We start from the raw sequence: 22,124 nt of genomic DNA on the forward strand, positions 1-22,124 counted from the left end.
GGAGGGCTTTGGAGACACTGAAATGCTGTACTGTGGAAATTGAATCAGTGGTATAGTTATCAACAGCTAGCACTGAAATAATTTTTAAAAACATCGAAGCACTTACGGGTGCTTGCATGAAGGAAGGAAATATATTTTGGGAATAAAGATGTCAAACACCAGCTTGCTGCCGAGTCTGGCCTGGTTCCGGAAGGGGCTGTGCTTTTCAAATGGGTTGGTTGGTTGGGGGGGGGATGAGAGTGAGAGCGGAAGCTGTGCGGGTGTAAACAAGTTGTCAGTCACTGCACTGGCTTTGCAGACAGTTCTGTCCCAGTGTGAGGAGCCGGAGCAGTAGCAGCAGCAGCGGAGGTGATGGGAGCTGCGCTTGGAGCTTGTTCTTTAGCCAGCTGGGTAGGTGTACAGCTTCAGGGCAGCGGTGCGCACTGAACCTCGCGGAAGTGTTGTTCCTAAACCCCTCTAGGATTGCTATGAAACAATGCGCCGGTTGCATCTATGATTTCACGGCCAAAACAGAGTAGATAACAAAGAGGATGATGCAAATCCTCGCTGCTTTTCTCTTTGTATTTCTACTGGCAGCTTTTGGGTGGGGGTGCGTGGTGGTGGCTGCAGGATTTCTCTTTAAATTTAAACCTTGTCGGTTTGAACCCCAGTCAGTTTTATTTTAGACGTGCTGCTTATGCAGAGCCGGTGATGTCACTGACTTGTGATACTGAAGATCTGAGTCATGCTGGACCTCTCGGGGACCTTTAAATAGCTGACAGTATTGATCCGATTATGTAAAAGCCCAGGCAGCCTTCTGAATGCTTTCAGTGGTTTAAACAAAAACCCCTGAAAGTTGGTCAGGGCAAGTGCGTGGAAGTGACCCAAATATCGAACCAATCTCTAAATTAACCCACCCCTCTAACACACTCCCACACCCCACTGTAGACAAATGGTGGAGAAAGCTGAAGGGTGGAATTTTGAATGTATACAGCCTTTAATAACTGTAAACACATACCTATCCGCAATAAATAAGTGAAAACAGTGAAGCGTGGGCAGTAATGGATTGCCGCAAGACGCCTCTTCATTGACAGGGAATGGGAATGATATTTTGTTGTTTTTAAAAAATATATAATTTGACTTTATACTCCAACTGGGTCGCTGTAGCCACTGTAATATTTGCAGCAACAAATCTCTAGCTGCCAGTTTGTTGGGGTACAGATTGCTCTGGGTTTTTGAAGAGGGCTGCTGTCCAGTTAGAGCCTGTATTAAACACCGCTAGTTGATTTCCTTTTAACTACATCCATAAATCACGTGAAATATTGTTGCACCCAATCGATGGGAGCTGCCTGGGGCTGTTGGAGATGTATGGCTTTTGTCTCTGACAGAAAAATACTGTTTAGGTTAAAATGGCAAAAGGGAGTGATCCTTAATTTTCTACAGCCACAGCAGTTTTTCTTGATAATGCAAGCATCTGATAAATTGTTTCATGTGCAATAACATTTTGTGTGATTTTGCACATCCTCAATGCTCCAATTGTAAGCCAAGCTTCTCACGAACTAATGACTACTTACGTTATAACAAAGTACCCATAGCTTATTCAACTTTGACTATATCCAGTGCATCATATAGGACTCATCTATAATAGACAGCACAAAATAAATTATTTCAGAATTATACAGTACCTTTACGGTTGACCCAATAGTTGAAAATAATAAAATAAGACTTGGTTCAATGCTTTGAGTAATACCAACTTTTCTAAGTAAAGTTAATAACTATCCAGAACATCTTCAACATGGTTAAACTTGTATCTCATGTGAGTATGTTTATTTGACTATACAATAGACTTTTTGACAAATAAAAACTTATATTCTGCTCAAATACTAATTTCCAAGAAAATAATCCTTTACGTACTTTCTTACCATAAAGCTCCTAAAAATCATCCACTCCTTGATTTCAAGATTTCTAATAACCTTCTTGCTATCACACCAAGGTTAACAATGTTGTGAAATAAAATGCATCCTATCACCCAAGACAAAAAGAGATGTGTAGGTTGAAGTAAAGGAGTGATAAAGTTGCTGCCCAAGGCACAGTATGTCCCAGTTGAAACTTTATTGCTGGAACAGCACAGCAGGTCAGGCAGCATCCAGGGAACAGGAGATTCGACGTTTCGGGCACAGGCCCTTCTTCAGTATGTCCCAGCCCTAGGCAGATCAGTCCATCATTTGTATTGGTTAGGATTTGAATTTTAAAAAGAAAAGAAACTAATCCCATATTAGACACACAATACTAAATAAACCTAGTGATTTATATAAGGAAAATAACTAAAAGTGTTGGGGGGAGCTGGATAAGTTGTACAATTATTTGGGAGTCACACAAAGTGTGTATTTCAAAAAAAAATGTTGGTGACCATGAGATATAAATTCTCTAAGGGAGATCATCTCAAAATATCTAAGAGACTAGATATGATTGGATGATTTTCCTTAGGTCAGAGAATGCTGAGAGACCTAACTGAGGTATACAAAATAATGGGGGGGGGGGGGGGGGGTAACACATCGGTAATTAGATAGATAGATAGAAACCTTTTGTCTTAAAGGGGGCAATAACCAGGGCAGAGTTTTAAGTTAAAGCACAGAAGGTTTACAGGGCATTTGAGGGAAAGATTTTTTTTCATCCAGAGGGTGGTAGGTATCTGGAATTTGTTGCCTAAAAGGATGGTAGGTGCAGGAACTCTTAAGATGTTTAAATATATAGATGAGCACTTTAATCGCCATAATATACGAAGTTAGAAAATGGGATTAGAATTGATGCTTGATGACCAGCTTGGATACAATGGAACAAAGGATTTTTTTTAATGCTGTAATAGCTCTGTGATTAGCCAAATATAAAGTAATCCATTAAATATTGTGTTAAAATCAAGAGGCTGTTGCTAAAATATGGTTGCGATTATAATAAACTTGTGTGACTGTGTATTAGAAATATCCATGCGCATATGTAAGAAATGAAAACATACACCTGAGAGAGTAATTTAAATTACATTGCAACAAGAGATTAATACAAGGTTAGTTTGAGACTAAAAGAAGGAAATGTTTTGTTAAACACAGATTAAGATATGAAATAGACCTCTAGCGAACAAAGAAAACAAAAGGCTGAGGACAATTTTAGAAAGACATTGATGTTTTTCTGGCAAGGATTGAATTTAAGGAGATTTATTTTCTTACCTGTAAACACTTTTGATCATGAGTGTGCTCTGTCCATTGCATTAATGTCCTTCCCAGTTCTGGTTATTACTTATATTTGAAAAAAAAAACTTTGGTTAGGACTAGTGCAACTTTAATAGTGGCAGTAGTCATGTTGTGCCTCACTGTATTGAGGGAGAAATGAAAATCATTGATTTGTGAGTGCCGAGACTGTGAAAGATTCTTTTGGATTTAGGCGATCTGTTTTTTTGTCTTTCACTTGACACTCTGGTTGGTGGGGAAACCATTATTCTTTGGTATAGCCCTTGGTCTATTTGTGAGTGAACAACATTCATGTTCGGTGAGTGATTATATTCTGTAAACGATTGGTAACATTAGAAATGCATTGACATTACAATACAAAAGTAATTTGGCCTGATCAGTGTGTTGCTTCAAATCGTTGCGTCAGTGTGTTTACACCTCACCACAGAAATCCTAACAACATTCATTTATTGTTCTATTATGTACCTTCAATCACCAATTCAACCGAATCTTGAATTTTGACGTACTTCCTGTCATAATTACAAATACTAGAAACAAATTTCACAGTCTTGCAACTCTTGGTGTAAAGATATTTCTGTATTATTTTCTTGTTCTAAATCTCTTGTATTCAGTCTGCGACCTTTCATGATTGACTGACTGACTGACTATAAAACCACTGTATAAGCAACTGAGCGTATAAAACAATCTCATTCCTCTGGCTCCAAAAGTCATGTTTTTACATGTTATTTTATATATAATTTGAACTAGTTTTGAACCAATGAAATGTTATATTTGCATTAGTAGTTGGCCTTAATTTTTCTTTCCTAAATGCATGTTTTACTTACCAGTACTTACAAAAATGTAGGTTGTTGTGAAGGTGCTTGGGAATTTAAAGCATTTCTGGTCTTTGTGCCAAAAGCAGTTGACGTTTCAAAATGGTGGTCACCCATACCATGTTTCACTTTTGTGAAACATGGTTTTTGAGTTTGAGCCCTGTTGTCTAATGGTTTTTCCGAGGATTGAGAAGTTGACTTAAGTGCTGATATATATGATGCTTTCAAAAACGTTTATCTATCTTGCTCAATCCTTTCACAATTTTAAATATGCTTGATATATCACCACATAAACTATATAGAAAAATATAAATGTGCTGTAGTGTGTTTGTACCAAGAAACATATGAGTGAACCTGCATTGTATGTCTTTAAAAACATTAGTAGCCTTTCTTCAGTTCGATAGTTTAGGACATCTCACAAATGCATTTATGGAGCAGAGCGAGTGAGGTTCTTCAGGCAGGCAGTCAGCATCACTGAGAGGAGGAGGTCAGGTGAGGACCCCAGAGCAAGTAGACAAACACCAACAAATCTGTCTATCAGAATTAGTTCTTCCGCTTTTAGAGAAAAGAGCTATTTGAGGAAATCCCTGGTAAGTGATGAAAATCTTTTCGATTCTTACATTTTAGCATCGCCAACAAATTCATGGTAAAGATAATATTTAAAATGCAACATAAGTGAAAAATAAAATTCAGACTCATTAAGGATGGCAGATCAAGCTGATGTGTCAAGGCTGCAACATGTGGGAGCTCTTGGATCCCATCTTCAGTCAGGGTTTTGAAGTTTGAGCAGCTTAGGCCTGTTTGCGATGGAGGCTGAACTGCAGACATTACAACATGTCAGGGAAGAGAAAAGTTATTCTTTGTATCAGGAGGTAGTCACGCTACTTGGGATGGTTTCTTATTTGTTCACTGGTCAGAGAAATAAAATAAAATGTTATTAAAACAGTGGTGCCCTTAAAACAGCTCATGGTAATTGGAAAATATCAGTGTGATTTTGTCAAATTGAAAGCATGTTTTAACAATCCATTCAAATAAAGGAGCAACATGCATTGCAATAAAGGGGAGCAGGTTAATAAACCATACCTGGTCTTCTAGGAGGTGTTGGTAAGACACAACCACAAAGCATATTGCGGAAAATAAAAGCTTATGATCAAGGTGATCATGTATTGCAATTGAAAGAAGATTGGCTGCAGAAAACAAAATTACACACAAAATGCATCTTTCTCTGATTAGCAGGATGTAACGAGTGGAGTCCAGGTTTGTGTTGGGTCCTCAACGTTTTACAAAAGGGAACAAAGGCATTGGGGCTAAATTCACAGACAAGACCAAGATAGGTAAGTATGTTGTGAAGAAGACATAAGGAAGTTACAATCTTCTTTCAATTGCAATACATGATCACCTTGATCATAAGCTTTTATTTTCCGCAATATGCTTTGTGGTTGTGTCTTACCAACACCTCCTAGAAGTCCGGGTATGGTTTATTAACCTGCTCCCCTTTATTGCAATGCATGAGTGAGTTGGCAAAAAATCTGGAGGATGGAGTATAAAATGGGAAAAACCTGAAATTGTCAGGAAATAATTTTTTTTAAAAAGCAGAGTATTAACAGAGGATGACTGCAAAATTCCAAGATGCAGTGGAATTTAGCTGTTCTGGTGAATGTGTCACAAAATGTTACTATGCAGGTACAGCATGTAACCGGAAAGTTAAAAGGGATGCTGTTGTTTATTACAAGAGGAATAGAACATAGAATTAAGGATGTCATACTTGTATAAGGCATTGGTGAAACCACATCTTGAACACCGTAGTTGTGGTGTCCTTTTCTGAGGTAAGGTGTAATGCATTGGAGGCAATTCAGAGGAGGTTACTTGGATATCTGGAATTAGGAGTTTGTACTATGAGGTTAGGTTAGGTTGGTGGGCCTTGTTTTTATTGGAGATCAGAAGGGTGAAGAGTAACTCAGTGGAGTGTATAAGATCTTGAATGGTTCTGCCAAGATGGATGTGGAAAGGATATTTACTGTTATGGGTCAATCCAGGACTAGCACTGAGATGAGAATTATTTTTTCCTCTCAGAAGGTTGCGTGACTTTGGAACTCTGTGTCTGCAGGCGCATCATTGAACAATTTTTCTTGAAGGCAGGTGGATAGATGGATACGTTTCTTGTTAGCCAGGGCAATCCAGGATTGTTGTGGGTTGGTGAGAATGTGGAATTTGAAATTCTGCTCCTTATTTGTTTTTTTTTGTATGTTTTACAATTGCTCACCTTTACTACTTTGTTTTATAGGCAATTCTCTGGTGCTCAAATGTAGAATTACACAAATGTTTTAAAATCCCTTTCTAAACCTGACTTGACCCATATATCTTTGATTCCCCTACTCTTCCGCAACATCAAAACACCTTCCATTCTGAGAATGGTGACTAGTTAATTCAGTGGGTAGCAATAAATCAGATGCTATAGACGATAGTGCTTTAAATACATCCATTAGAAGCTCATTTAGTATGGCCTTCTATGATGCTTACTGTGATAATGCCATTAGAACACTTCTTGCATCCTATTGGCTTTTCTTTCATCTCCCCCTGTACAGGTTGTGCACACTAATGTATTGTCTGACCAGGTGATATACCTGTGGTATACCTCAAACACTTTGAATTCTTGAGCTAGCTGAGAGGTAGCAGCAGATTAACTCATGTTTTTTTTAATTTTCTTTACTTTTGAAGTATTTTCCTTCCCTCTGAGGAAGTCACTGACATTTCCCATTCTTCCACTTGACAACCATGAAATGATCAATGATGTATTATGTTCTTGAGTGACGACATTCTCCCATTCTATGGCACTTCCTTGTACTGTCTAATTTTTCTGCATTCACTACAATTAAAGAAGAAATCTGCTTAATTTCTGAGAGTGAATATTGACTGGCTTACTGCGTGCAGTAAATTAACTTATTTGAAGTTGTATCATGCTTTTCTTTTTCTTCTTTTAAAGTATTATTTATTGTGTTCAAAGAAAGCTATTTATTTTTCTTCACTGATATTGGCTGGTATGTTTATTTCCTGTATTTAGCTTCTGTGTTGGTTTATTTAAAAAGTAATGCCCATTCTTTGTCTAGGTATGTTGTGTGTGCCTTTTTCCACAGCTCATTGTTCCACCTTGATCCATGTTGCATTCTGCCTGTATTAGCTGTACCATATAGCTTGCCCAGCCTTTCAAAATATAATCAGTGCTAATGAATTAAAATTCTTGTGTTCCAGAGTTAAGCTACAAGAAATGCCTTAATTCCAAATTACATTGGGGTATGAATGTGACTACCAATAAACTCCAAATAAATCTCTGCCAGTAACTTCCCATAGTCAGAGTCTAGTTAATATCATTTCACATCTGCTTTCTGTTGTTAGGACAGTCTCCAATCCATCCAATAAATTTAATCAATTTCACTGAATTGGTTAATTTAGAAAAAACACCTTGCATTTAGACCTTTGACCAAATGCAGACCTAAGGGTATTAGTTCTTTTAAACAATCTCAGTAGATTATGTTAAATTCACAGTTGGTATGTCAGTTTTCCTTTAAGAGAATTGTTCATGATATCATTACTTATAAGGGCATGTGACCTGATTGCAACATTTAAGAGGCATTTGGATGTGTATATGAATAGGAGGGGTTTGGAGGGATATGGGCCGGGTGCTAGCAGGTGGGACTAGATTGGATTGGGATATCTCCCATTCCTCAAAACTCTAGAGGAGTTGGACTGAAGGGTCTGTTTCCATGCTGTACATCTCTATTACTCTATGACTCTTACACTCCGGCATTTTAACTAGGATCACTTAAAGCCTGATGTGTTACTAGAAGCATGCTCTTCAGCTGTAATCTCTTAATGTTATCCCAGACATTGGTGTACCTGTAAATGGATTGTTGGATTTTTCAATTTGACAATATCTGCAGCCAGTTTTGGGAGATAATGTAAGTATTGCTGCATCAGGTAAAATACAACCTGGAGGGGAAAGTCACATCAGACTACTAGGGCATAGCCTACAGTTTCTGAAGCCAGCTGCTTATTCTGTTTACTTTATTTTGTTGGAAACAAAAGCATCGAGCAGAATTATCTGAAGCGTTCGATATAAAACAAACGAAGTAAAAATGTATTAGAAATTTAAAGCCCTGATTTTCACTTCTGGGCTTGATGCTCAGAGGAAGGAGAAATCTGCTTTTAAAATGGCTGCCTACACTTCTCATTTTTGGTCCCGGATGAGGAAGGACAGGAATGGGAGTCAGGCCAGTAATTTGGAAGAGCAGAGGATGCTCCAATTCCTGAGACAGAATGGGTGGAAAGCCTGCTGTGAGCCCCAACACCATGTCCGAGTTTAAAAATAACAATTAAAACATAAACCATTCCACCTGCTCTCACCACCTCACTGCCCTCATCTCTCAGTAGCTCATTCATTCCAACCCATGACTAACTATATATCTCTATTCCCACTCTCCTATGGCTCCTCTCACTTTATCTACCTTCAATCATCCCATGGCCCTTGTAGCCCCAGTGTCAACTTGGAGAGTGTAAAGGTTTACTAGATTAATTCCAGGAATAGTGGGACTGTCTTATTAGGAGACTGAGTCTGGGTTCCCTAGAGTTTTGAGGAATGGGAGATGACTTCATTGAAACTTACAATGAAGTGACAGTTTAGATATAGCTAAGATGTTTCTTCCGACTGGTGGATCTCGAACGAGGGGACATGATCTCAATAAAGGAGCACTTTATCTCGCAAAGAGGGACAACTATAAAACACTCCTCCATTCCAGCCCTCCTATCTGGCTCATTCTCTGTCACCTCACACATTCTCCATTCCCCACCTATGCCAACCCTAACCTCATGTTCTCTATGTCATGCTCTGTTGTACCCCCAGACCAAAGTAGTGCCCTTTTCCATAAGTCCCCATTTTCTACTTCACTTACAAGTTATCTCATTGAGTATCCACAATTAACAATGCAAAAGAACCAGAAAATGTAATTCTGTTTCCTAAAAGTTCTATATTGCATGCTACAATTTTAAGAATGATGGTGCTTTTCTCAATAAACACATCTTGACATGTGTTGATATGCCTCGACACTTATTGACATTTCTGGTCCAGTCTTGACAAATGAGACTGTTCCAATGTACCTAATGGATACTAACCCAAACACAGTTAACAATCCCAAAGAGCACCCTGCCAAAAAGGGTATCTGTTCTTGCGCTCTCGCTCTCTCTCGCGCTCTGTCTCTCTCTTGCACTCGCTTCATACCAACCCACGTCCACACACACAACCACACCCCTGCATCCACACGCCGCCACCCCACCCCCTCCACCCACCCCGTGCACAGCCACACCCCAAAAAGGATCACTAATGCTTCCACCCTGGTGTCTGGGACCTTGCCCGCAGAGGTATCTCAGCTGTCCAGAGGGATGCCCTAACTATCCAAATGTACAAAAAAAACCCATTTGCTTTTGCCTGATCTACTTTGCACACTCCAGGTTGTGGAGTCGGGAGGGTCTGCAAATCCTGATCACAGTGGAGACAGATGTCCATTTGAGTGTTTGGCTGCCTATGGGAACTGTGAATGGTAGACATTCCCAAAGTCCCCCTAAGAAAATTAGAATTACTAGGTACTGGAGCAAGTTTTCTGATGACCTCCTCTGGCAAAGTTGCTGAAATGGGGATGGTGAAAATTGGGCAGTAATTATGATTTATTGAAGATGGTCTTGCTTGAATTTATGCCAGTGTGCAATGAGAGTTATTCTACAATTTCGGCATTAGTGTGCTCAAGATGTTCAGGTAGAAAAGTTGTGGCATAATGCCAATGCAAAGTTGGCTTGATTTTTGTGCATGCGGGATCTTTTACATTGGACATTTTATAGTGGCATTTAGAATACTTTTAAAAAATTCAAAGTCAGGCTTCTCTTCCTATGTCATTAATTAGGTCCTTTTGATCCAGCTCATTTGTTCCAGCTTTCTGGGAGTGCTGTTCACTTTTTTTTCCTATTTTCCTTTTATGTTTCCACATCATTAATTTTTGTAAACTAAAATGAATCAACTTTTTAAATCTATTCAGATTCTACTTGCTGCACTTTATTCTGGACAGATTTCTTTCCTCTTTCTGATCTGCATCTTTAATTTCCTTTAGCAGCACAAACAATTGCAGATTTGCGAGCTCAGTTTGAGGCATTAATTGCTATGTGGGATATGACTTGATATTGTTTATTAATTCAGCATTTATTAGTTTATTAGTTTATTAGTTTAGCATTTCAACTCCCCCTCCCACTCCACCGAGGATATGCAGGTCATTGGACTCATCCACCGCCAAACCACAACAACCCGACGGTCGGAGGAGGAGCGTCTTATCTTCCGACTGGGAACCCTCCAACCGCAGGGGATGAACTTGGACTTCACCAGTTTCTTCATCCCCCCTCCCCCCACCTTGTCTCAGCCGGATCCTTCCAGCCCGGCACCGCCTTCCTGACCTGCAGTCTTCTTCTTGACCTCTCCGCCTCCACCCTACTCCGACCTATCACCCTCACCTTGACCTCTTTCCACCTATCACATTTCCAACTCCCCTCCTCCAAGTCCCTCCTCCCTACCTTTTATCTTCTCCTGCTGAACACTCTCTGCTCATTCCTGAAGAAGGGCCTGTGCCCGAAACGTCGAATCTCCTGTTCCCTGGATGCTGCCTGACCTGCTGTGCTGTTCCAGCAATAAAGTTTCAACTTTGATCTCCAGCATCTGCAGACCTCACTTTCTCATCATTGTTTATTAATTCCCCTTGTTGCATGTATCTTTCACCAAATGAACTGATTGTTTTTAAACCTCAATGTTTATAATGACAGATGATTATCTACATTTATTTCAGTAACATTTGAGAATGATCAGATGTATATATTCTTCCTGAAAGAAAGGAAGAATAATTTAATGAATGAGTAAAAGCCATGCAAGTTCTCACTTGTAATTACAGTGCAGGATTAATTATTTTACGTCCAGTTATTCCCTTCAGTGAGTGTTAAAACTTGCAAGTAATAACAAAGCATTATTCAATACCAGTTGCATATTTTCCTGGTCTGTCTGTATGTATTAATTGGTTCTTTACTTGATCTTTACAGATCCCATGTTTATGTGGCAGTGCACCATGTCTTCTCTGTGGATGCTGCCCAAGTGGGAAAAATTCAACAGTGACTCGTTTGATCTTCGCATTCTTTCTGCTGCTTGGAGTGGGAGTGGCTTGTATTATGTTAATGCCGGGAATGGAAGAGCAGCTCAAGAAGGTTTTGTATCTGTTAGCAGTATGCTCCACTTGTTTGTGTAACCTGACCTAAAAGGGCAAGGCACACGTGCGTCTTTATATTTTAGATGTAGGGAATGTAGAAGAAATTTCTTTACCCAGAGACTGGTGAAAATGTGGAACTTGCTACAAAGGGAAGTTGAGGTCAATTGTAACAATGCATCTAAGGTATACATTGAGAGAGAAGGAAATAGGGGCTTATAGTGATAGAATTAGATGAGACAGGATGTTTGACTGGGCATAAGCACAAGATGCCACTCTAATCCTTGATCTGGCTATCTCCATTAGACTTTTAGTGAATGCCCTGTCTGCATTCTTAGTATTTAGATCAGAGTGGTGCTGGAAAAGCACAGCAAGTCAGGCAGCATCTGAGGAGCAGGAAAAACGACGTTTTGGGCAAAGGCCCTTCATCAGGAATTCTTAGTAGTTTCTTGTTACTTGTTCTCTGGCAGTCAGGGATCCCAGCAAGTCTACAGCATAAGCAGCTCAGATTCTCTAAGAGTGCATTTTGGCATTCTCATTTTCTGTGGCTTTTACACACTTTTTTGAGAGTGTTTAAAAATAACCATATGTTGTTCTGGGCATGCCATCCCGGTCTGGCATGGTTATGGTCTTCAGATTTCCTGCCTGTAAGTTGTCTTCTTAGACCTCTGTCCTGTTTCCTCCAATAACAAGTTTGAGGCGGCCATGGAAATTTTATAGTCACTTTCTGTATTAATTCCTGCGTTTTAGTTTCTCTCCTATCGGCTCCCCTCATGTCTTCACTGCATTAACTAGGCCTACGACTCAATACCTGCAAAACTACTGATCAACCAAATTCCCTTCTTATCTCCCATAGTAGTTGGCATGGTTACTGATTCTCTGTCCACTGGTTTTGTTCCTCCTTCAAACCTTCACCTTCAAGTTGCAGGATGTGGTGGAGTAATGGTAATGTCACTTTACCCTTGGGTTCTGAATTACTGGTCATGTTCTGGGGAAACGGATTCAAATTCCACCATGACAGATAGCGAAATTCAAATTCAGTAAAAAGCTAGCTGAATGGTAACGATGTAACCATTGTTAATTGTTATAAAAACCCATCTGATTCACTAAGTGTCCTTGGAAGGAAATCTGCCATCCTCAACTCTCTGGCCTACATGTGACTTCAGACCCACAACAATATGGCTGATTCTTAACTGCTGCCTGGGCCATTAGGGATGGCAACAAATGCTGGCCTAGTCAGTAACATCCACCTACATGAAGCAATAAAACAAGTCAGATGTCGTGTCTCTTTCAGGTAAATTCTTAACCCCAAATGCTAGCAAAATACTGCCCCAGCTCTAACCTTTTTTTTTCTAGCCAAAGTCTTTGATAATATCTGTTGCAGCAGACTCAGAAATCTGATTGGAAAGATTGAAACCGAGTTCTGAGAAAGCTGGGCAGAGATTCGGAGCATCACAATATTGTTCAGAGTCACAAATGGCATTCGATGTGATGACAATGGTAAACTATCTTTGTCTTTTTTGACCAGCCTACAGTCGTTGACACAGTTAATTACTTGATCCTCTTCCAATACCTTTCCATTATGGATAGGATAAATAGACAAAGTCTTTTCCCTGAGATGGGGGGAGTCCAGAACTAGAGGGCATAGGTTTAGGGTGAGAGGGGAAAGATATAAAAGAGTCCTAAGGGGCAACTTTTTCACGCAGAGGGTGGTACGTGTATGGACTGAGCTGCCAGAGGATGTGGTGGAAGCTGGTACAGTTGCAACATTTAAAAGGCATTTGGATGGGTATATGAATAGGAAGGGTTTGGAGGGATATGGGCCAAGTGCTGGCAGGTGGGACTGGATTGGGTTGGGATATCTGGTCAGCATGGACGTGTTGGACCGAAGGGTCTGTTTCCGAGCTGTACATCTCTATGACTCGTTGTTGAGTTGGGGGACTATTTGTTTGCTTCTGTTCCTCTCTCGAATAGAATCCCTGTCGGGTGTGTGCAGGTCATTCAGTCCATTGAGTCCACACTGATGCTCTGAAAAGCATTCTACCCAGACCCACTTCTTACCCTATCACCCTGCATTTTCTATGGCTAACCCACCTAGCCTCTACATCCCTGGACACTGTGGACAATTTAGCATGGCCCATCCACCTAACCGGCACATCTTTACACTGTGGGGGGAAAGCGGAGCACTTGGAGGAAACCTACGCAGACACAGGGAGAATTCACAAACTCCACACCCGAGGGTAAACCATTATCTGTCTATCTCATCTTAATCATGGAATTGCAATCCACAGCTGCAGTTCCAATTCCTGCAGAATTACCTCCATGCCCCAAGGATCTGTCTTTGACTCCTTCCTATTTCTCATTCACGTGATGCCCCTTGATAATACCATCCAGTAACAGAACATCAGTTTTCACATGAACACTGATGATGTTCAACTTTATTCTCATCACCTTCTCTCCAAACTTCTCCAGTACCTCTATGCCATAAGAAGATGCTCGTACAGCATTCACTACTGGGTGAGTAGAAATCTCCTCCAAATAAATGATGGTATTTCCTTAAATCCACACCAAAAATGTTCCCTGCCACAAACTCCATCACCTTTCCTAATAACTGGCTGATCCAGAGCTTTCCTGAACTTGGTGTTGATTTTGAATCGAAGATGAGCTTCCAATCACAAATTTGTGTCATCACTAACAGCACCTCCATAACATAACTCAACTTTGTCCCTGCCTTGGCTATTTTATTGCTGAAACCTCATTTGTACCTTTTAGTACCTCTAAATTCTACAGCACTCCCATGTGCTGCTCTCTATAAATGTTTGAGGTCATCCACATCTGTCCATCCATGTCCTAATTTGCATCACATTTTGTCTATCCATAAGCCTTGTGCTGCCAGTTCCCACAAATCTCCAAGATATTTTTACTCTAATGCCAGTCTCAAAAATATTCTCAACTTTAATGAGTGCGCCATTTGTTATGCATTCAGTGAAGAGTTATAATGGTAGTATATTGAGTAATACGGTGGCTGTGTGGAGTTTGCTCATTTTCTCCATGTCTGCATGGATTTCCTCTGGGTGCTCTGGTTTCCTCTCTCAGTCCAAAGATGTGCAGGTTAGATGAATTGGCCATGGGATAATGCAGGGTTACAGGGCTGGGATAGGAGTGGTGGGTATATGTGGGGTGCTTTTCGGAGGGCCAGTGTAAAATTGATGGGCCAAATAGCTTGGTTCCACATTGTAGGAATTCTGTGAATGATATGGGATTGCTTGCTCATACTTGGAAGACAAAAGCAACAATTTTCATTTAATTTGTTTTGTTTTGTTTTCTAGTTCAGTATTTTGTACAATTTACGCTCAGTTGGGGAGCGGGTTTGCCTAGAGAATTTAAAAAAAATAATTGTCCGTGGAATATTGGTATCGCTGCTAGGTTAGCATTTATTGCCAATCCCTGATTGCTCAGATGGCTGTTAAGAGTTAACTGTATCGCTGTGGGTTAGGAATCACATTTAGACCAGATCAGGTAACAATGGCAGTATTCCTTCCCTAAAGGACGCTATTGAAATAGAAGGATTTTTACCATTAACTTTTTATTTGAGGTTTTCATTGAATTCAAATTTCACCATTGGCCATGTTGGAATTTGAATCCTTGTCACCAGAGCATTAGCTGGGATTACAAGTCCAACACACCATTGTCTCCCTTAATGTAATGTCAACTATCTTAATATGATTCCATTTATTCAAAGGGTGACCCCTTGCATGAATTTCCAGAGTGTTGATTGAAACAGTTCTCTTTTCAGAGCTCTTATTTGAATGAACACCCAAGGTTGGGTTGGGGAATCAAGGACTAGAGGACATCAGTTTAAGGTAAGGGGGGGGGAAAGAATAAAAGGAAACCTGAGGGGTAAGATCTCTCCACAGAGGCTGGTATGCATATGAAATGAGCTGCCAGCGGAAGTGGTTGATGTGGGTACATTAACAACATTTAAACGGTATTTGGACAAATACATGGGTAGAAGGTTTAGAAGGATATGAGCCAAGTGCAGAGAAATGGGGTTAGCGTGGATGGACATTTTGGTCGGCATGGGCCAGTTTTGCCTGAAGGGCCTGTCTTTGTGCTGTAGGACTCTAACTCTTATCATCTTCATAATACTGGAGAATGATTTTCATACTAGAAATTTGTTTCTAGCTATGTGTGGAAGAAAATGTACTTTTAAAAAAACGCCTCCTACATATGTGTGAATGAAATAAGCCTAAATCCTTTAATTTTTGCTGCCTCTTCCCTCCGTAGATACCAGGATTTTGTGATGGTGGACGAGACACCCCCATTCCTGGAGTCCATGGACAAGTGAACTGTGATGTGTTGGTTGGATATAAGGCTGTTTACCGGGTTTGCTTTGGCATGGCAATGTTCTTCCTCCTCTTTTCCCTGTTGATGATTAAAGTGAAGAGCAGTCAAGACCCAAGGGCTGCAGTCCACAATGGGTAATCTTTAAAATTCCTATCTTAAAAAGGGGCTTTGCAGACTCTAAGCCAGTGCTTACTTCATGGAGTTGGTCATTAGCAATTTAATTTCATGCAACAATTGGGTGGTCAGCTGTTTTGTTGGCCCATTAGTCATGTGATGGGAGATAATGTTATTTCTGTTTTATGTTTCTCTTGATCCAAAATGTTACAGTATTTATTTTAGATTTGTTATGAAATATATTAGTTGTCCTCCTATATCATGGCAGCAGAAAAAAAGTAATGATCTGTTCCTAAGCTGTGCCCATTGCCACTATACTTTATCTGCAAATAGTTTAGTAAATGGTAATTTAGAATAATGAGTATTCACTCTCCACATCGTTGGCATTGGAAATATCGTTGAAGCTTAATTTGTATTCAGTTTTGATTGAATAATGGAGATTAATAGATTAACACAATAAATGTGCAAGCTTCCCCTCTTGCACTGTATGCTTTGTCCCCTTCTTTTCCTTCTACTTTGCAACTCTCCATCTTCCTTTCCTTAAAACTGTCATTTTTGACTATTTTTAGTTACTCCTTACAATTTTGTTCTATTTGGTGGCCATTTTTCCTTTGCACTTTAATGGAAGATTCTGTAAGATATTCCACATTAAATGTCTCCTTTCCATTCTGAAATGCCTAAGGTTCTTTGGTTTTTCATTATAGTTGATTCCACCTGCAATACTTACCAGTCTTTTGGCTTTTCTCTGGGTTTCCTCCCATTGTTTTATATCTCCCTTCATTTCTTGGGAACTAGGAGCCAAGGGGTAATCTGACCACAGCAGTTATTGCAAGACTTAGTGACCTATTGCCTTGTCTGAGGCATTCTTTCTTTTGTAAGTTTGGCAATAATATTGATCAAGGGAGTGCACGTGCATTTGTAGCTGTACCTTTGACATTATAGAAGCCTTAAGGATTGCTCCAAGTTCCCTAGAATAAAACTTCACTAATGACTTGCCTAGTTTACATTTGGGCAAAATGGGCAGAGGGGCAGAACTATAATCTCTCCAGTAATTGGTCAAATCTCTTTTAAAATTCATAGAATAGCAGGTCTTGACAATTTTCAAACTGAGTAAATAGTAGAATGTAATTATTAAAAAGTGCAGCAATAATTAAAGATCAGGATGTACTGTTAACTTCTGAATCGTATATTTTCCTGTCCTCAGTTGCAATTAATATTGTCATGCTTTTATTACAAAAATGTACTTGCATATTCTAAAAAAAAATGCATCGAGGCAGTCCCTATGTTGTAAATGTTTTCTATTCTTGAGTCCGTTCGCAAGTCGATTTGTATGTAAGTTGGAACACCATGCAGGGTAATGTAAGTTAGCTGTTCATAAGTTCAGGAAATGTTGGATCTTTAAAAGTACATTGTCTGTATGGGATCGCATTCGTAACTATGAGCGTTTGTAAGTCAGATGTTTGTAAATCGGGGACTTCTTGTAATTGAATGGAATGAGCATGTTGATCAGGGACACAATGTATGAAATGAACATGTTAAGGTCCATTTCTCCTCCCTACTGTTCACTTTCTGCTGTAGTAATGACAGGACAAATGATTGTCCTATACTTGTGGCATCAACTGTTTTGGATGGCGACATAATCAGCTATTTGTTTTCTTTTAGATTTTGGTTTTTTAAATTTGCCACCATGGTTGCTATAACAGTGGGTGCTTTCTTCATTCCAGAAGGACCCTTTACAACAGGTTTGTACAAGACAAGCAACAAAAATGCTGCTAGTTCATGACTGTTGAGATTTTTAAAGCATTCTTAGACTAAGCATCTTGATTTTGATTTTTTTACCTTTTTGTATATCCATATGAACTAAGTCTAGAGATCATTACAATATTACACGAATGCAGCACTATCATAATAAATATCTTTAGTTCAAGTGAAAATGAGTAGACCCAATGTTGAAGGCACATGCTGTTTCACATAGTGCATAGCTACATAGAAAAGGATGTATACAAGGTCAGTAAAGGCAGTGAATATGATTTTTTCTTTTATTATTAAGTTACTGAACTGATATTCACTAAAAGTAGGATCAGATTTGCTGTACCTTACCCAGAAGACCTCGATGTTGACACTGAACATAAAGGCATTGGATGAAACATTTTCCTTTAATGAATTATCTCCGGATAGCTAGCGCAATTCGTTTAAAAGGCAAATCTTGTTTAAACAGCTTGTTTGAGTTTCTTGTCAAAGTAATACACAGGATTGATGAGGGTAGTGATGTCATCGATCTGGATTACCAAATAGTATTGGACAAAGTGCCACATAATAGGCTTGTTAGCAAAGTTGAATAAAAGGATATGAAGTGACAGAAACAGAGTGATGGTGAATGATTGTATCTTTTTCGCTTCTGTGAAAATAATCAGATCCCTAAGGGTTGGTATCAGGACTACTATTATTGTTATTCAATATTAAAGACTTGTCTGCATAGGACACACTTTTTTTCAGATTTTTCTTTCAGTTGGACTAAATTTTGAAGTATTGTACACAATGAGGAGGACAGTAAAGAATTTCACTGGCTATAGACATGCTAGCAAAATGGGTGGACAAATGGCAGATGAAGGGAACAGGAGAGTCGACGTTTCGGGCACAGGCCCTTCTTCAGGATTCCTGAAGAAGGGCCTGTGCCCGAAACGTCGAATCTCCTGTTCCCTGGATGCTGCCTGACCTGCTGTGCTGTTCCAGCAATAAAGTTTCAACCTTGATCTCCAGCATCTGCAGACCTCACTTTCTCCCCAAATGGCAGATGAAGTTTAGGGCAGAGATGTATGATCTGATGCATCTTATTAGGAAAAGTGAAGAAAGGCATTTTAAATTGAAAGCAACAATTCTAGTTAAATTGTAGTGTCAGAATGACCAGGCAGGGTATATGTGCACAACTGTTCAAGATGGTGAAGTAAGTTGCGAAAGTCATTAAAAAGGAATTTAAGTTTCACGGCTTTATGCAAGAAAGATTTAATGAACCTTTATGTAAGAAAATAGATTCACCCTCAACTGGACTATCCTGCCTCAGTTGTAAGGATTTCACATTTTAGGCACGATGTGAAGGCAGTGGAGAAAGTGCAGAGATGATTTACAAACACTGATAGTGATGAAGGCGTTCGTTATGTGGATAGATTGGAAAAACTGGTGGTGTTTTCAGAGAAGGTTTGACAGCCGTTCTCAAAGTCCTGAGGGCATCAGGCAGAGTAGATGGGGAGAAGTTTTTCCCATTGGCGGAAGGCACATGAATCTGAGGGCACAGGCATAAAGCATTTGGCAAATGACCAAAGGTTCCACAAAGAAAAATATTTTAACACAGTAAGTGGTTATGATCTGGAATGCACTGTGTAAACAAAGATCCTCAGATAGCACTTTCCAACCCCAGGACCATGGAGGGCATGGGCAGCAGATGCATGGGAACACCACCATTTTCAAGTTCCTCTCCAAACCACTCACCATCCTGATTTGGTCCTTCATTGCAATTGTGGGTCAGTCCACGGCAGGTGGGTTACAATGGTTCAAGAAGGCAATTTGCCACCATTTCCTCAAGGGCAACTAGGGATAGGCGATAAATGCTGACCAGTCAACTATGCCTACATGCCAAAAAAATGCCTGTGGTGGAGGTTGAAAGCCACATTTGAACCAAAGTGGAATTAGATAGGCACCTGATGACAGAGGCTGCAGGGCTACAGGATACTTTCTTCAGCCAGATAGCACTTAATCTGTGCAACACCTTGCCAAAGAGGGTTGTGGAGGCCAAGACATTGAGTGTATTTAAGTCACAAATGGAACAGAATAGGGTTGAGAAACGTATCAGCCACAATGGAATTATGGGGTAGATTTCATGGGCTGAATGGCATGATTCTGCCACTGTATCTTATGGCCTTGGGGAAAGGATGGAGGAATGGGATAAGCTAAATCGCCCTTGGAGAGAGTCAGTATGAACTCAACCACCAAATAGCTTCCTTCTGTGCTGCAATTATTCAAAGTTCCCTTTGTATTAACTATTAACTTTCAATGTTGTGATTTTTTTTTTCTATGCAACATCCAAATAAACTAACAGACCTTGTGAAAAGATGCTCCGTTTTACTGAGTACATTTTAAGGTATACCACGTTTGAGGGCTTTTAATTTTTAGTTTAAAATTCATGTTTAGTGAGCCATGATTTTATAATTATTTTTAAAAAGCATTTTTAATATTCATTCCACAGATAAGTGCTCAAAATATAGTTTTTTTTCATACTTTAAATAGAATGCAACTTAAACCAATTTCTGAGCTTGTTTTATTTGTTTATTTACAGTCTGGTTCTATGTTGGAATGGCTGGTGCGTTTTGTTTCATCTTAATCCAGCTGGTCCTACTCATTGACTTTGCCCACTCCTGGAATGAATCATGGGTTGAAAAAATGGAAGAAGGCAACTCGAGGTGCTGGTATGCAGGTAAGGAGGAAGAAAAACTGAAGAACAGTAACTACCGAGAGTGGTGATTTTAAATAAGTGAGGCTAGGGTGACAAACAGTTAAGTATTGTTGTTGAATACTGAAATTCCTGCATTTGTTCACTTTTTGGGGTAAAACATTGTTTTCCATTTGGGTCCTGTTGAACTTCATCAACTTTGTATCACTTTTACCATCAAACCTCTGTGCTGTATCCTTCACTTCATGATTTAGAGTATGTATATCCTCAAATAGCATTGGTGCAAATAGTAATTTTTTTTTTTTAAAAAGCATAGTTTGCTAAAATTACTATTAAAGAATCCAAAAGACTAATTAGTTGACGTTATCTTTTGTACAGCATTGTTGTCCGCCACAGGCATGAACTACCTGCTATCCCTGGTTGCTATTGTCCTATTCTATTGTTACTACACGCATCCTGAGGGCTGCACTGAGAATAAGGTCTTTATCAGCTTAAATATGCTGCTGTGTATAGCTTCGTCTGTCATGTCCATCCTCCCAAAGATACAGGTATGACCCAAAAACTTTGACTAATTAATGTAGATTTTAGAGCTCATATTGAAAAATCCATCTCATAATTTAATTTTGTTTTGCCAAAGTAGATGTCATCCTATGGGGTTGGATTCTAACTGTATTTACTGCTTTAACATAGGTTATTGCATATAAAAAAGAAATTAAAGTCATGTCAAAAATAGAGTTCAAGGAAGGTATTTAATCAGCACAGTTTTAGCTTGTTCATTGGAACCGCTTTCAAATGTTTAAGGAAACTATAGAGTTTAACTTCTTGCACCTTTTAATACTATTATATTAGATTAATTTCCACATCGGAATCTATCTGCAATTTGTTCATATCGATTGATACTCAACACCTACAACTTTAGAAAAAAAATGATTTGACCCAGAATCCACTACATTTTAGAATGAAGGGGATTTCAGATTTCCATACTTATTTGTTTGGGGATAGAATTTTACTTCTAACTTTCCTAACACTAATTTTTATATTAGAGTTGCTGGTTCTGGATTTGACCACCGGAAGAAATAACTGTACTTTTTTCATACTATCACATGATTTTTAATTTTAAATACTATGATTACTTTCTAACTCGAGAGAATACAACACACCCTTTAGCCTTTGTTATTTGTCTGGTGAATCCCCACTATAGTCCCTCCAAGGCTTATGATGTTCCAAAGGCATGATACCAGAAGTAAGTATTCTTATATGGCTTTCTTCGATCCAAAGTGAATAGCTTCATTTCTCTCCAACATTGCCCACTTATTTAATCCGTACGTCTCTACTTGTATCTGCACAACTTAATGTGCCCCCTAACTTAGAGCCAGATAGTTCTTTTAAAAATTCTGTTCCTTCATACAAATCATTTCTAGATAGGCTATTAAACACCTCTGGGAGCAGTTGAGATTTGAATTCAGGCCTCCTGGCACAAAGGTAGGGTCATTACCACCTGTGCAACAAATCCCTCCAGGTTATTTATATGCTGAGTAGCTGAGGCCTTATTACAGATTCTGGGGGAAGCATCACCTTTCCTATTCAGGCAATGTCAATCAATGGATGGTGCCTTTATCTGACCTCCAAACTAATTCAACGATAAGGTTGTCATTTTTGATAATATCTTGTGCAAATTCCCTATCGATTATGTTCTGGTAATGGAAATAGAAAATAGCTGCACACATTTGCTTATAAACCCTGTCAGTGACTTTCCACAAAATTCAACTGGATTAGTCAGACATGGGTCATAGAGATGTACAGCATGGAAACAGACCCTTCAGTCCAACTCATCCATGCTAACTAGATATCCCAATCCAATCTAGTTCCACCTGTCAGCACCCAGCCTATATCCCTCCAAACC

At 39.4% G+C, this 22,124-nt stretch overlaps 1 protein-coding gene and 1 long non-coding RNA gene across 2 annotated transcripts in view; both read left to right on the forward strand.

Annotated features, from left to right (window-relative positions):
- Positions 1 to 251: 251 nt before the first annotated feature.
- Positions 252 to 22,124, forward strand: part of serinc1 (serine incorporator 1) — a 41,804-nt gene continuing 19,931 nt past the window's right edge. The window contains exons 1-6 of the mRNA XM_087980954.1: positions 252 to 390; positions 11,156 to 11,317; positions 15,604 to 15,797; positions 17,440 to 17,519; positions 20,108 to 20,245; positions 20,600 to 20,769. Of these exons, the coding sequence (XP_087837080.1) occupies positions 352 to 390; positions 11,156 to 11,317; positions 15,604 to 15,797; positions 17,440 to 17,519; positions 20,108 to 20,245; positions 20,600 to 20,769 (783 nt within the window). The 5' untranslated portion in view covers positions 252 to 351. The remainder of the gene's footprint in view (positions 391 to 11,155; positions 11,318 to 15,603; positions 15,798 to 17,439; positions 17,520 to 20,107; positions 20,246 to 20,599; positions 20,770 to 22,124) is intronic.
- Positions 11,324 to 15,190, forward strand: LOC148150608 (uncharacterized). Its single transcript, XR_015753619.1, has 2 exons — positions 11,324 to 12,610; positions 12,701 to 15,190. It is a non-coding gene; the product is annotated as an uncharacterized LOC148150608 (long non-coding RNA).

The sequence above is a fragment of the Chiloscyllium plagiosum genome, unplaced genomic scaffold, assembly GCF_037043375.1.
Source record: "Chiloscyllium plagiosum isolate Xiang-an unplaced genomic scaffold, Cpla_swu_hap1 HiC_scaffold_3, whole genome shotgun sequence".
Lineage (NCBI taxonomy): Eukaryota > Metazoa > Chordata > Chondrichthyes > Orectolobiformes > Hemiscylliidae > Chiloscyllium > Chiloscyllium plagiosum.